Here is a 14703-nt window from a genome sequence, read left to right as displayed (position 1 = left end):
ATGGCAGTGCTGGCTCAAAGGGCCGAATGGGATATTCCTGCACCTATTTTCTATCTTTCTATTATTCTATGATGCTTGCTTCATTATCTTCCAAGATCTTCAGAGAAGAGATGAGGAGGTTAAGTGAAGACGAGGAATGGACTTCATACAGTTGACTGCAATCTCTTCATGTCTTCAAGAGAGATGCATGGAACTGCAGATGGTGGCGAACACTGAAGATAGATACAAAATGCTGGAGTAAATCAGTGGGTCAGGCAGCATCTCTGGAGAAAAGCAATGAGTGACTTTTCGGGTTGAGGTCCGAAGAAGGGTCTCAACCAGAAAAGGTCACCTATTCCTTTTCTCCAGAGATGCTGCCAGACCCGCTGAGTTACTCCAGCATTTTGTGTCTATCTACAGATGTTGGAAACTTGAGCAAAATGCTGGAGTAATTCAGCAGATCAGGGGCCATCCTTAGAGGGAATGGATAGGCTACGATTCTGGTCAGGACCCTTCTTCATAGATGATGCCTCAGGTCGGGTCCCTTCTTCCGTTTTGCATCAACTATTGAGTACGAAGAAGCGTCCCAACCCAAAACATTGCCGGTCCATCCCTGCCACAGATGCTGCCTGACCCGTTGAGTTTCTCCAGCACTTTGTGATTTGATCTTTACATCTTCCTTAGCATGAAGCTACAATGTCTGAGGCAGAGCAGTTTGGTCAACCCACACTCGCTCCCTTTCGCACTAAGCGTTGTGTGTTTGCAATGTATGAAATGCTTACAAGTGGATGGAAGTTAGCAAGTTAACCCGGGCAGAGTAGAACGGTCATGTCTGCGCTCCTCTGATGAAATTGCTTCAAGAACAGCAGCAATGGTCATCGCCTTCACAATGTCAAAGGCCTGCCCACTAGGCGTTTTTTTTAGGCGACTGCCGGTGACTACGACAATGAAATTCACCAAAGTCGGCACCGGCGACAACCTATGACAGCACCTACTTCAGGAGAAGACAAGCTACGACAAACTCACAGTCGCCGACTGTCGCTGAAAAGTTTTGAACATTTCAAAATCCAATGGTGACCAGAAAAAAATGCTACGACTCTTTGGGCAACTGAGGAGACCACTCACGACCATACAGGCGACACCCCGGCTAACATGTGACGACAGCCTAGTCACCGACAGTCGCCTAAAAAATAACCAAAATGGGACAGGCCCTTCAGACTTCTGAGTAGTTGTCATTAGGGCACTAACTCCCTAAGCCTTATGAGCAGGACATCAAAAGAATGGAAGGTACACAAAAATGCTGGAGAAACTCAGCGGGTGCAGCAGCATCTATGGAGCGAAGGAAATAGGCAACGATTCGTGCCGAAACCCTTCTTCAGACTGAAGAAGAACTTATAGGGAAAGACTGAAGAAGTCTGAAGAAGGGTTTCGGCCCGAAACGTTGCCTATTTCCTTCGCTCCATAGATGCTGCTGCACCCGCTGAGTTTCTCCAACAGTTTTGTGTACCTTCGATTTTCCAGCATCTGCAGTTCCTTCTTAAACATCAAAAGAATGGATGTGGATCATCCCATGTATTAAAAGGAAAGCTTATCCATGTTTATGGTTTATTGTGGAGATAGACACAAACTGCTGAAGTAACTCAGCAGGACAGGCAGCATCTCTGGAGAGAAGGAATGGGTGACGTTTTGGGTCGAGACCCTTCTTCAGACTGGGAGTCAGGAGACAGGTAAACGAGAGATAGAGAAGGATCCTCCACCCCACCCCCCCCCCGTCTGGTCTGCTTCAATGAGTCAATGATACTTTGATGCTTTCATGTCTCCCCCCCAGGTCCATAGGACTCCACCCCGCAGGGTCCACACTCTATCACCCTGCCTTCACTGTGACCCTCCCCACCACACTGATCCACCGGCTGGCTCTCGCTTCTCTGCCCTCTCGGCCCCCTTCATGCCTCCCTCTACTCGGCGCTCCGGCCCCTCGCCCTGCCCCGCTCCCCCCGCGTTTCCCCGCGTCACATTCCAGCTGCGCTCCCCCTTCGCTCTACCTGCCCCTGCCTCACCCTATAATTGTCCCCAAGTGTGTGTGCGATAATGTTAGTGTTGCGGAGATTGCTGGGCGGTGCGGATTCGGTGGGACAAAGGGCCTTTTTCCGCCCTGTATCTGTAAACTAAACTAAACTAAACACCAATGAACCATTAAAGCATCATTGAACCAAAAGTGAAAGCAAACTATTGGATGAGGCGTTAAAACAAAGGGGGTGGAGGGGCCCTTTAGTTTTAGAATCCTCTGCCCAGGGGAAAAGGTTAGTTTGTTTGTTCGTTCCAGTTAAGGCACTGTGTACAGGGCAGCCAGCCAACAGTCGCGTGTCTTTTTCTTTTTCTTTCACTTTTAATTTAATTTTAATTTCAAGTTTTCGTGTACCATGTTGCGTGTTGTGACTGACGGCAGAACAATTTCCCTCCGGGGATGAATAAAGTTATATCGTATCGTCAGGCCTCTGCTTGGCCATACCTCGCAGAACAGCTGCCCCATCGCACTGATCATCCTGATACCATGGAACAAGATGAATGTTCGGCTCCTGTCAGTTTGGTTTCCTTGACGGATAAGAACAGGTTTGAGGCCAAAGTGAAAACCGGCGGAGTATAATAACATGGCGTGAACAGCAAGTGGTGCATTACCATAGTAACTGGAGTGTTGCTGAATCCTGGTTACCAGTTAACAGGCTTGCCTTGAACTGATACCTTACCGTCAAGAATTGTTAGAGCGTGTTGGAAGGAACTGCAGGTGGTGGTTTACGCCGAAGATAGACACGGAATGCTGGAGTGCCTCAGCGGGGGCAGGCTGCATCTCTGGAGAGAAGGAATGGGTGTCGGGACGGGACCCTTCTTCTGCTGCAGATATAGAAAGCCACCCAGTGTATCTCTTGAGCTTATACGCAGCAAGCAGTTGACAGATAAATGTGTGCATAGAAACATACAAAATAGGTGCAGGAGTAGGCCATTCAGCCCTTCGAGCCTGCACCGCCATTCAATATGATCATGGCTGATCATCCAACTCAGTATCCTGTACCTGCCTTCTCTCCATACCCCCTGATCTCTTTAGCCACAAGGGCCACATCTAACTCCCTCTTAAATATAGCCAATGAACTGGCCTCAACTACTTTCTGTGGCAGAGAATTCCACAGACTCACCACTCTCTGTGTGAAAAAAATATATTCTCATCTCGGTCCTAAAAGACTTCCCCCTTATCCTTAAACTGTGACCCCTTGTTCTAGACTTGCCCAACATCGGGAACAATCTTCCTGCATCTAGCCTGTCCTACCACTTAAGAATTTTGTAAGTTTCTATAAGATCCCCCCTCAATCTACTAAATTCTAGCGATTACAAGCCGAGTCTATCCAGTCTTTCTTCATATGAAAGTCCTGCCATCCCAGGAATCAGTCTGGTGAACCTTCTCTGTACTCCCTCTATGGCAAGAATGTCTTTCCTCAGACATTCTGGTCATCCCTGTTACTTTTGCTCACTACTTCCAGTGCCAGCTCATTTAGGAGCCACCCCCACCCAATATTTTGAGGTCAGTTTTTTTTTGACTGATATTCTCCCAACACTGACAGAACAAGTGTGGCCCAGAAGCACAAGTGCAAAGGTAATGTTTGCCCACCGTGCAAAATTCCAGCAGCTGCAGTTGCTAATTGCAGCAGGTGTAGATGGCACAGTGGCAGAGTTGCTCGGTGGGGGAGGGCCACAGTCTAGGGTCCTTCCGCTGCTGGACATGGGGGGCACGGTATGGTGGAGACGCCCCTCAAATTAAATTAAATTAAGGGAAGGTATCCCACGCCAGAGGGCCACATGAGTGGCACGGGTGGGGGACATTTTTTGTGGAACTTGAAATGTCAGATGGAAATTTTCGCACTGTGTACACATTGTATATATTTATTACTTGGACAGGGGTCACAGAGTGGCACTGGTGGGGGACTGTTTGGTGAAATTTGACAAATGTAAAAAAATTGTACTGGAAAAATTTGTATGTCGGATGTCGGATGTCGGATGAATTTTGTTTGAATGGTTCAGAAATTGTATATATTTACCAATTGAATAAAGTATATTTTGAAATTAAAAAAAAAAAAAAGTGGCAGAGTTGCTGCCACACAGCGCCAGGGACACGGGTTCGATCCTGACCATTGGCGCTGTCTGTATGGAGTTTGTGCGTTCTCCCTGTGACCATGTGTCTGGGTGCTCCGGGTTCCTCCCACACTCCAAAGACGTGCAGGTTTGTAGGCCAATTGGCTTCGGTAAGAATTGTAAATTGAAAAACTGAAGCTATGTAAGGAATCTGTAATTAAATTGTCGCTTACTATTATTTGTATACATGCTTCTAATAAAAGTATATTTAAAAAAAAAAAAAATTAAAAATCTGTAAATTTTCCCCAGTGTGTAGGATAGTGCTAGTGTACAGGGTGATTGTAGGTCGGCGCGGACTGGGTGAGCCGAAGGGCCCGTTTCCCACACTGTATCTCTAACATCTAACGTTTCACGTGTCTCCACTAGTTTGGGCGCTTCTACAGACTGCAACATTCAGTTTACATTCTTCAGGAGAAAGTGAATTATAACCTCGTGCCCAGAAGTGTAGAAACGATGAAATCTGAGATTTACCGGGGCAGCGCTGTGGCACAGCTGTAGCGTTGCCGCTTGTTGTTTAGAACATCGACCATGACAGCACAAGAATTGGCCATTCGGCCCACAATGTCTGGACCAAACATGCTGCCAAGACCATGGCTTATCGAGTGGAAAAAGAATAAATTTTGTGTTGATTTATTTTGCTTTTTTTTTAACGCTAATTTACACACGAGAGTGAATTTTATTTGGCATCTCAGATTTTTGGGTAGCAAATTGTGAATTTTGTACGGGATAATTTTGTAATGCAAATGGCTGCAATGCGAGGGATACCTCTACAAACCCACCACCCTCTTAATGAAAAAGTTGCTCCTCAGGTTCCTATTAAATCTTTCCCCCGGCACCTTAAACCGAATTCTTCAGGTTCTTGACCTGCCTGAATTGGAGGAAAAGACTGTACATTCACCCTTTCTATTCTCCTCATGATTTTATAAATTTCTATAAGATCACCCCTCAGCCTCCAACACTGCCCATAGCAATAGTCCTAGCCTGCCCAACATTTCCCTGTAGCTCAGGCCCTTGGGTCTTGGCAACATCCTCTTCACTTTTTTAGTTTACTTTAGTGTAGAGATACAGCGCGGAAACAGGCCCTTCAGCCCACACTTGATGTTAGTTCCTGTGTTTAGTCTTGTGTTTAAAAGCCTGGAACAGTGAAGAATGCAGGTAAATACAATGAAGAGAGAATTTTCTTACTGTAATTCTTTTCTCTTCACATTGTGTGAGGAATGGGTGAAGTGGCTTATTAATTCATTGCCCCACTCTCCGCACCATCCTGTGCGATCCCCTATTCAATGGAACTAGTTATGAAATTCCACAGTAAATGAAAGATTTAATTGGAATCAAGAAGCAGAGGACGTTGGTTTAATGTGTGATGGGAAAGATTTAATAGGAACCTGAGGGGAAACTTTTTCACACAAAGGGAGGTTTAGGTTTTAGTTTTAATGATACAGCTCAGAAACAGGCCCTTCAGCCAACCGAGTCCGCACTGACCGGCGATCCCCGTACTCTTACACTATCCTACACACACTAGGGACAATTTACAATCATACCAAGTCTATTCACCTACAAACCTGTATGTCTTTGGAGTGTAGGAGGGAATCGGAGGTACTGGAAAAAAAAACCACGCAGTTCACGGGGAGAACATGCAAACTCCACACAGTCAACACACGTAGTCAGAATCGAACCCGGGTCTCTGGCGCTGTAAGGCAGCAACTCTACCGCTGCACCACCGTGCCTCCAAACATGTACTCTTTCCAATACAATGGGACATGTCCCGTATCCATGGATAGTTCCATTATCTATTATTACTGACTTGTAATATGCTTTGAAAATGTATGGGAGAATATGAATAAAGTCAGATTTCCCTGATCAGATCATTTCTAATCCAGAGAGCCCCTTATATTAATGCATGTAATATCAGCAGCTCGACTTTGTGTTTACAATATTATTGCTGATCAGATTGTTAGAATCTAAGGAATCTACAGTTCAAGGATTGAAATTGGTGGCTCTTAATCGCAGGAGCCCCTGTATTAATGCGTGTTATTTAGGCAGAAGATAGAACACAATAACGCTGGAGTAACTCAGCGGGACAGGCAGCATCTCAGGAGAGAAGGAATGGGTGATGCTTCGGGTTGAGACCCTTCTTCAAGCAGATTGACTTAAAATTCCTGTGTGTGCAAAACTGTTGCTGATCCTAACGCTTCTGTGTTGCATTTTTTCAGATTGTTATAATGGAAGTTCAAGGATTGAAATCAGTGGCACCTAATCGTATTGTGTACTGCACAATGGAAGTAGAGGGTGGGGAGAAGCTTCAGACAGACCAGGCAGAAGCATCAAGGCCACAGTAAGTCGCTTTTCACTCATATTTCGCTTAGGTAGCTTACAACCCAGCGGTTTGAATATCGACTACTCTAACTTCAATTATTCTACCACCAATTAACTTTAACACCATCCTGGCCACACACTCGTCTCCCCGCTGCCTTCAGGTAGAAGGTACAGGAGCCTGAAGACTGCAACAACCAGGTTCAGGAATAGCTACTTCCCCACAGCCATCAGGCTATTAAACTTGGCTCGGACAAAACTCTGAACATTAATAGCCCAATATCTGTTATTTGCACTTTATCAGTTTATCTATTCATGTGTGTATATATTTATATAATGGTATATTGACACATCTGTTTTGTAGTCAATGCCTACTATGTTCTGTTGTGCTGAAGCAAAGCAAGAATTTCATTGTCCTATCAGGGACACATGACAATAAACCCACAAACTTGAATTGACCCTTGCTTTCCTTCACTCTCCATCCCTCCCCCATCCTAGTTCTCAGACCATTCTGACTGTCTCCCTGATTACATTTTATCTTTGTATGCTTCGTTGTCAACTTCTCCTAGCTGACAATGATCTATTCTACATTTTCCTTGCTCTCCGTCCCATTAGACGTCTCGTTTTTACACCTTCCATAGCTTTGTCTTCCTCTCCGTCGACTCTCAGTCTGAAGAAGGGTCTCGAGCCGAAACGTCACCCATTCCTTCTATTCAAAGATGCTGCCTGACCCGCTGAATTACTCCAGCATTTTGTGTCTATCTTGATTATAAACTAGCTTCTGCAGTTCCTTCCTACACATCCACATTAAGTCATGCTGCCTTGATCTTGCACCCTCATCTTCTTGATTATGCTATTGAATTGAATTGTATTGAAAGATACAGAATGGAAACAGGCCCGTCAGTCCACCAAGTCCACGTCAACCATCGATCACCCGATTATGTTGGTTCTATGTCATCCCCACTTTTGCATCCACCGCCTACAGCACCAGAGACCCTGGTTCGATCCTGACTACGGGTGCTGTCTGCGTGGAGTTTGCACGTTTTACCTGTGACCGCGTGGGTTTCCTTCCGCATCCCGAAGACGGTGGGATTGTAGGTTAGTTGACCTCTAAAATTGCCCCTAAGGTGTAGGGGGTGAATGCAAAAGTGGGGATAACATGGAACCAGCGTGAACGGGTGATCGATGGTCAGCAGGGACTTGGTGGGCTGACGGGCCTGTTTCCATGCTATGTCTTTCAATACAATTCAATCCGCAGCGGTAGAGTTTGATAGCGCCTGAGACCCAGGTTCGATCCTAACTACAGGTGTTGTCTGTACGGAGTTTGTACGTTTCACACAGAGAGTGGTGAATTTCTGGAATTCTCTGCCACCGAAGGTAGTTGAGGCCAGTTCATTGGCTATATTTAAGAGGGAGTTAGATGTGGCCCTTGTGGCTAAAGGGATCAGGGGGTATGGAGAGAAGGCAGGTACAGGATACTGAGTTGGATGATCAGCCATGATCATATTGAATGGCCGTGCAGGCTCGAAGGGCCGAATGGCCTACTCCTGCACCTTTTTTCTATGTTTCTATGTTCTCCCCGTGACCTGCATGGGTTTTCTCCAGGAGCTGCGGTTTCCTCCCACACTCCAAACACACACAGGTTTGTAGGTTAATTGGCTTGCCAAAAACTGTAAATTGCCTCTGGTGTGTAGAATTGTGTTAGTGTAGGCTCAGTTGGCCAATGGGCCTGTTTCCTTGTTGTATCTCTAAACCTAACACAAAAAAATCCTTTTATAAACATAGCTGTCAAACTGTTTAATTTAGAATCTTAAATACACCACCAGGAAGTGAAAGCACCTGATGGACCTCGGATAATTTAGCAATGTATAGCAGTTGAACAAATTGTGTTGTCTGTTGATCTCTGTGTTCAATAGAAACAGAAACCAGAGAGAGAGAGAGGTCAGATGCATCATGTTATTCAATATTACAAGTAAAATGACTGCTTGTGGCAACTGTTTGTACAACTATAGTCTTTCAGTATGAATGCAATGTGAATATGTCTCATCCTTTATCTCAACACACGCCAAAACCAGCAAATTGAAAGGAAAGAAATAAATAAATATTTATTTAATTACCATTTTCATTAACAGTCAGCTGCCAAAGAAAACATCCTGCAATATTTGGAATTGTCGTGCTGAATGTGTTTCCTCACGTGTAGGCGGATGAGATTAGTTTATCTCGGCATCGTGTACAGCACCAACACTGTGGGCCGAAGGGCCTGCGCCTGTGCTGTCCCTTTCCATGTTCCAAAGCTATAAGATATACGATTATTGTAATATTCTGAAGGGAACTAAATTTCAAGCCGTGTCATGCACAACGCAGTCGCGATTGTGAAGCGCAAGGAGCACCTGGAGGAAACCCACGTGGTCACGGGGAGAGCGTGCAAACTCCACACAGGCAGCACCCGAGGTCAAACTCGAGCCCGGGTTTCTGGCAATGTGAGGCAGCGGCTTTACCCGCTGTGCGACGGTGTTGACCTATGCGAGGTTCGTTCAATAGTCTGATAACAGAGGGGAAGAAGCTGTTCCTGAATCTGATGGTACATGCTTTCAAGCTTCTGTACCTTCTGCCTGGTGGGTGAGAGGAGACGAGGGAATGACCAGGGCGTGAATGATCCTTGATTATGTTGGTTGCTTAAAGCAGCATGAAGTGTAGAGACCATGAAGTCTGAGATGGAGGTGGCACGGTGGCGCAGCGGTAGAGTTACTGCCTTTCTGCTCCAGAGACCCGGGTTCGATCCTGGCCACGAGTGCTGTTTGTGCGGAATGGGTACGTTCTCCCCGTGACCTGCCTGGGTTTCCCCAGAGTTCACTGGCTTCCGCTCGCACTCCAAAGACGTACAGGTTTGTGTTTTAATTGGCTTCTGTAAATTGCAATGAGTGTGTAGGATACACCTGGTCAGCGCGGACCCGGTGGACCAAAGAGTAGATTTACATGCTGCATCTCTAAACTAAACTAAACTAAACTAAACTAAGCGAAACAAATTATTCAATCAACTAATAACTAAGGGTGGCATGGTGGCGCAGCGGTAGAGTTGCTGCCTTATAGCGCTTGCAGTGCCGGAGCCCCGGGTTCGATCCCGACTACGGGTGCTGTCTGTGCTGAGTTTGTACGTTCCCCTCGGGACCGCATGGGTTTTCTCCGAGATCTTCGGTTTCCTCCCACACTCCAAAGACGTACAGGTTTGTAGGTTAATCGGCTTGGTGTATGTGTAAATTGTCCCCAGTGTGTATAGGATAGTGTTAATGTGCGGGGATCGCTGGTTGGTGCAGACTTGGTGGGCCTAAGGGCCTGTTTCCACGCTGTGTCTCTAAACTGAACTAATCATCAAATTAGGTGAAACCTTTGACATGACGACACGATTCTCTCTATTTTCATGACGTGTCTGAAACGTCACTTCAATGGCCAATTTGAATGCACATACAACGTGACAGTTCTATATAGAATCAGCTCCTTGAAACTTTCCAACCACCAAACAACTGAGCATTTGCACTTTCTAAGCATTACTCACTAGTGTGAAAAAAATTACCATAGCAATGTTCCAAATACCCACCGCTCTCTGATAAAAAAAAATGCCCCCTCAGGTTCCTATTAAATCTTCCCCCTCTCACCTTATACAGATGCTGTATGGTTCTTGATTAATCCCTGTGTAATGACCCCTGTGCATTCCCTTTATCTATTCCCCTCAAGATGTTATACTCTTTTTATTTATAACTTGGCTGCGATTTTCTTCTGCCATGCAGGATGCAGTCTGAAGCGAAATGTTGTTCTTATTTGTGCGTATGGTGTGTGGCTTTATTCTGCAAATGATAACTTAGCCCACTGCTAAACATTGGCTAAATGGAATGTAATTGTGAGAGTGATCTTGTGTGCGTTTAGATTTTTTTTTTGATGTGAAGAAAAAGTCTCCCAATAACTGTAGAATGGTCTTTTTGATGGAAAGATCAAAAGTTATCACAGTCAGGCTGCCCTGTTGTGAAACTCTTCACAATGGAGCCCTCGAGCCACTCAGTTTTTGTTGTTGTAAATAAATGATGCATTTCTTTTTATTGAGAAGCCCCAGAAGGAGACGAAAGACTGTTTTTCATCAGTTAGCAGGACAGAAGATGAAGAGGCTCATCAAATAGAAATGCTGCGATGTGTAGGGAGGAACTGCAGACGCTGGCTCAAACCAAACTGCAGATGCTGGTTTCAACACAAAGTGTTGGAGTAACTCAGTGGGGATAGGAAGCATCTCTGGAGAGTAGGAAGTGGTGACATTTTCGGGGCGAGGCCCTTCTTCAGACTGAGAGTCAGGGGAGAGGGAAACAAGAGACATAGATGGTGATGTAGAGAGATAAAGAACAAATTAATGAAAGAAATGCAAAATAGATATGATGATAAAGGAAACAGGCCGTTGTTAGCTGTTTGCTGGGTGAGAGCGAGAAGCTGGTATGACTAGGGTGGGAGAGGGATGGAGAGAGAGGTGAATGCAGGTGTTACTTGCATTGATGATAGAAGTAACTAACACTTGATGTTTAAAAGCCTGGAACATTGAAGAATGCAGGGAAATATAATTTAGATTAATGAAGAGAGAATTTTCAAACAGTAATTCTTTTCTCTTCACATTGTGTGAGGAATGGGTGACATGGCTTATTAATTCATTACCCCACTCTCTGCACCATCCTGTGTGATCCCCTATACAATGGAACTAGTTATGAAATTCCACAGTAAATGAAAGATTTAATTGGAATCGAGAAGCAGAGGATGTTGGTTTAAGGTGTGATGGGAAAGATTTAATTAGGAACCTGAGGGGAAACTTTTTCACACAAAGGGAGGTTCAGGTTTTAGTTTTAGCGATACAGCTCAGAAACAGGCCCTTCGGCCCACAGAGTCCGCACCGACCAGCGATCTCCATACACTAGCACTATCCTACACACAGTAGGGACAATTTACAATTTTTACCGGAGCCAATTAACCTACAAACCTGTACGTCTTTGGAGTGGGGGAGGAAACTGGAGCACCCGGAGAAAACCCACGCAGTCACGGGGAGAACATAAAACTCCGTACAGACAGCGCCCGTAGTCAGGATTGAACCCGGGTCAACTCTACCGCTGCGCCACCTTGCTGCCCGTAAGGTGGGTATGTGGAACGAGCTGCCAAAGGAGGTCGTTGAGGCAGGTACTATCGCAACCTTTAAGAAATATTTACTTTGCAACTCAACTCAACCATCATTGGCACATGAGTTAAGTTAAACCCCAGCTGTCATTTAGAAGGATGAGAGGAGATCTTAGATGAGATTAGATTAGATTATTTAATGACCACACAGTCAAGCTGGTGGAATTCAGGTTCAGTACAGGATGTTACAAGGTAGGCTGATTCCCGTCAAACATAACATAAAACACAACATCATACAACATACAGTACATGCATGGGGAGGATATGTGCTGTTATCATAGTGTGTTCAGAATTCGGATTGCATGTGGGTAAAAACTGTTTTTAAATCGAGATGTCTTGGCGGACAGTGAGCTGTAGCGCCTTCCTGATGGCAGCAGGTGGAAGATGTGGTGAGCTGGGTGGGAGGGATCAGAGATGATTTTCTTCACCCTTGACACAGACCGTTTGTGATGGAGTGATTCTATTGATGGAAGGGGAGTGCTGATGATTTTGGATGCTTTGTTAACTATGCGTTGTAATTTATTACGGGAGTGAGTGTCTTATAGAAATAAATAACATTGTTAAGGGATAGCCCAGGTTAGATGCAGGAAAAATGGTCCCGATGTTGGGGGTGGGGTGGTGGGGGTGGGGGGGGGGGGGAGAGTCCAGACCAGGGTTCACAGTTTAAGTATAAGGGGTAGGCCATTTAGGACTGAGATGAGGAAAAAACTTTTTCACCGAGAGAGTTGTGAATCTGTGGAATTCTCTGTCACAGAGGCAGCGGAGGCCAATAAACAGGATGTTTTCAAGAGAGAGTTAGATTTAGCTCTTAGGACGAACGGAATCATGGGATATGGGGAGAAAGCAGGAACGGGAGCCATGATCATCTTGAATCGTGGGCTCGAAGGGCCGAATGGCCTACTCCTGGTACCTATTTTCTACGTTTCCATGTAACACCCCACCTGGTGTGAAATAAACTAAACGTTGAATCGACGAGCAATCGAGTCGAGAGTTGCTGTGGAAACACAAAAGGCCACCAGGAGTGAAGGCTCCCAGCTAAAACATTGAAGCAGATCTTTTTAGATTAATCCAATATTGGCTCAAAATAGCTCACTGGGTTTTGAAATGACAGGATCACAAAAAAATAGATGAAATGTGATTTATTAAACCCACAGATTCTGGAAACTAAATGGCAACTCGCGGCACTGTTGGTGGCGCGGTTGGTGGAACCGCTGCCTCACAGCACCAGAGACCCGGGTTCAATCCCAACCTCGGATGCTGAATGTGTGGAGTTTGCACGTATTCTCTGTCTTCTTCTTCTTGCGTATGGCGTGCACAGCCTACAGATGTAGGTCAACTTGTTCTATTTGAACTATTTGTTAGTGCGCCTCGGGTTGATTGCATTAGTCGAAACAGAATAGACCACGTGAAGGTTGCAGTCTCCCACCCCACGTTCTCTCTGTGAAAGCGTGGGTTTCCTCTGGATGCTCCGATTTCCTCCCGCATCCCAAAGGTGTGCAGGTTTATGGGTTCATTCGTTTCTGCAACTTGCCCCCTAGAGTGCAAGGAATGTATGCGAAGGTGGAATAACATAGAAGTAGGTTGAGCGCCAATGGTCAACGTGGATTTGATGGGCCGAAGGGCCTGTTTCCATGCTGCATTTTTCAATCTATCAATCAAAAAGACCGCAGCATCAATCGCCCCCCAATGCTAATGGATCATCATTTCACGGCAAAACAGGCAGCATACCAATATTTCTTCTACTCTGGGTCCGTAAGCACATTAGATGGTGCCTTTGATGCCAGGTTTCAGTCCGAAGGTTACTTCCTAGCAAGGGGCGCCTAATTACTTGAGCGCTTCAGGGGAACTCATGGCTGGCTGGCCAAGCTGCAGGTTACAAAGATGTAAGAGCGCGAATGGGCGATTGTTTAATCTCCTAACGCCAAAACAGCAGGCTATGAAATATGAAGCGATTTCCTCCCCTAACTTTAAACGTTCGGTGTCCTAAGGCAGATGTAAAATATAGGAAAATAAATCCTTGAATTTAAGGATCAATTAAATGTTTTAGAAGGCCAACCTATTTTGAGGATGTGGCATTTTAATGTTAACAAACCCATTTTATTATGCTCTATTAACTGTATGCTGCATTGGAAAATAATCTAGGTGACAATTTTTCCTCACCTTGCTTCAAACCATTCTTAATTAAATGTTTAATGTGGCTCTAATCCTCTGGCATGTTTTGAGGTCCATTTGACCAGGGAGGACCATAGAGCCGCTTCCCCCCTCCCCCCTACAGGGAACCTCAGTAATGATTCCACTGGGTCTTCCTCCTCCCCCTCCTTTAATAAGGTAACCAGAACTTTAAAAAATGAGCCTGAAGATGGGTCTCAACCTGAAACGTCACCCATTCCCTTCTGTCCAGAGATGCTGCCTGTCCCTCTGAGATACTCCAGCATTTTGTGTCTACCTTCAGTGGGCTGAAGGGCCTGTTTCCACGCTGCATCTCTAAACTAAACAAAAACAGACCTTTTTACTCAACCTCGATAAAGGGGGCGCAGCAGCGTCAGAGACTCGGGAACGAACCAGACTACGAGTGCTGTCTGTGCGGAGTTTGTACATTCCCCTCGTGACCGCATGGGTTTTCTCTGAGATCTTCGGTCTCCTCCCACACTCTATGTTGGTTAATTGTGCTTGGTATAAGAGTAAATTGTCCCACCCAAGTGTGTGTAGGATAGTGTTGATGTGCGGGTATCGCTGGTCGGGGAGCCGAAGGGCCTGATTCCGGTGCTGTACCTCTAAACTAGACTAAACACATGACAATAATAAACCTAAATTTAAACTGTGAGTGAAAATCAAAAAAACTGGAGATGCTGAAAATCGTTTTACATTTTGCATTTTAATTTGCCACATGTCCACATGTTTTACCAGCTTGCATATGCCGCTTTGGTTAATTACAATCTTCTTTATGCTCACTCCGCTTCCAAGTTTTGTCAGGTTTGCAAATTGAAAATTGCCAACTGACCCGTGGGGAATTTCACTCTCTCTCTCTTCTCC

The 14703-nt window shown here is 45.3% G+C and overlaps 1 protein-coding gene across 6 annotated transcripts in view; it reads left to right on the top strand.

The window, feature by feature from the left end:
• cadps2 (calcium dependent secretion activator 2) overlaps positions 1-14703 on the top strand; it is a 393466-nt gene that overhangs the window by 136634 nt on the left and 242129 nt on the right. For all 6 annotated transcript variants that reach the window (XM_033037622.1, XM_033037627.1, XM_033037625.1 and 3 more), the window contains exon 6: positions 6372-6493. In XM_033037622.1, coding sequence (XP_032893513.1) covers positions 6372-6493 — 122 coding nt within the window. The remainder of the gene's footprint in view (positions 1-6371; positions 6494-14703) is intronic.

The sequence above is a fragment of the Amblyraja radiata genome, chromosome 19, assembly GCF_010909765.2.
Source record: "Amblyraja radiata isolate CabotCenter1 chromosome 19, sAmbRad1.1.pri, whole genome shotgun sequence".
NCBI classification, from domain to species: domain Eukaryota; kingdom Metazoa; phylum Chordata; class Chondrichthyes; order Rajiformes; family Rajidae; genus Amblyraja; species Amblyraja radiata.
The sequence above is the reverse complement of the archived record's forward strand: the minus strand, read 5'-3'. Positions and strand labels throughout refer to the sequence as shown.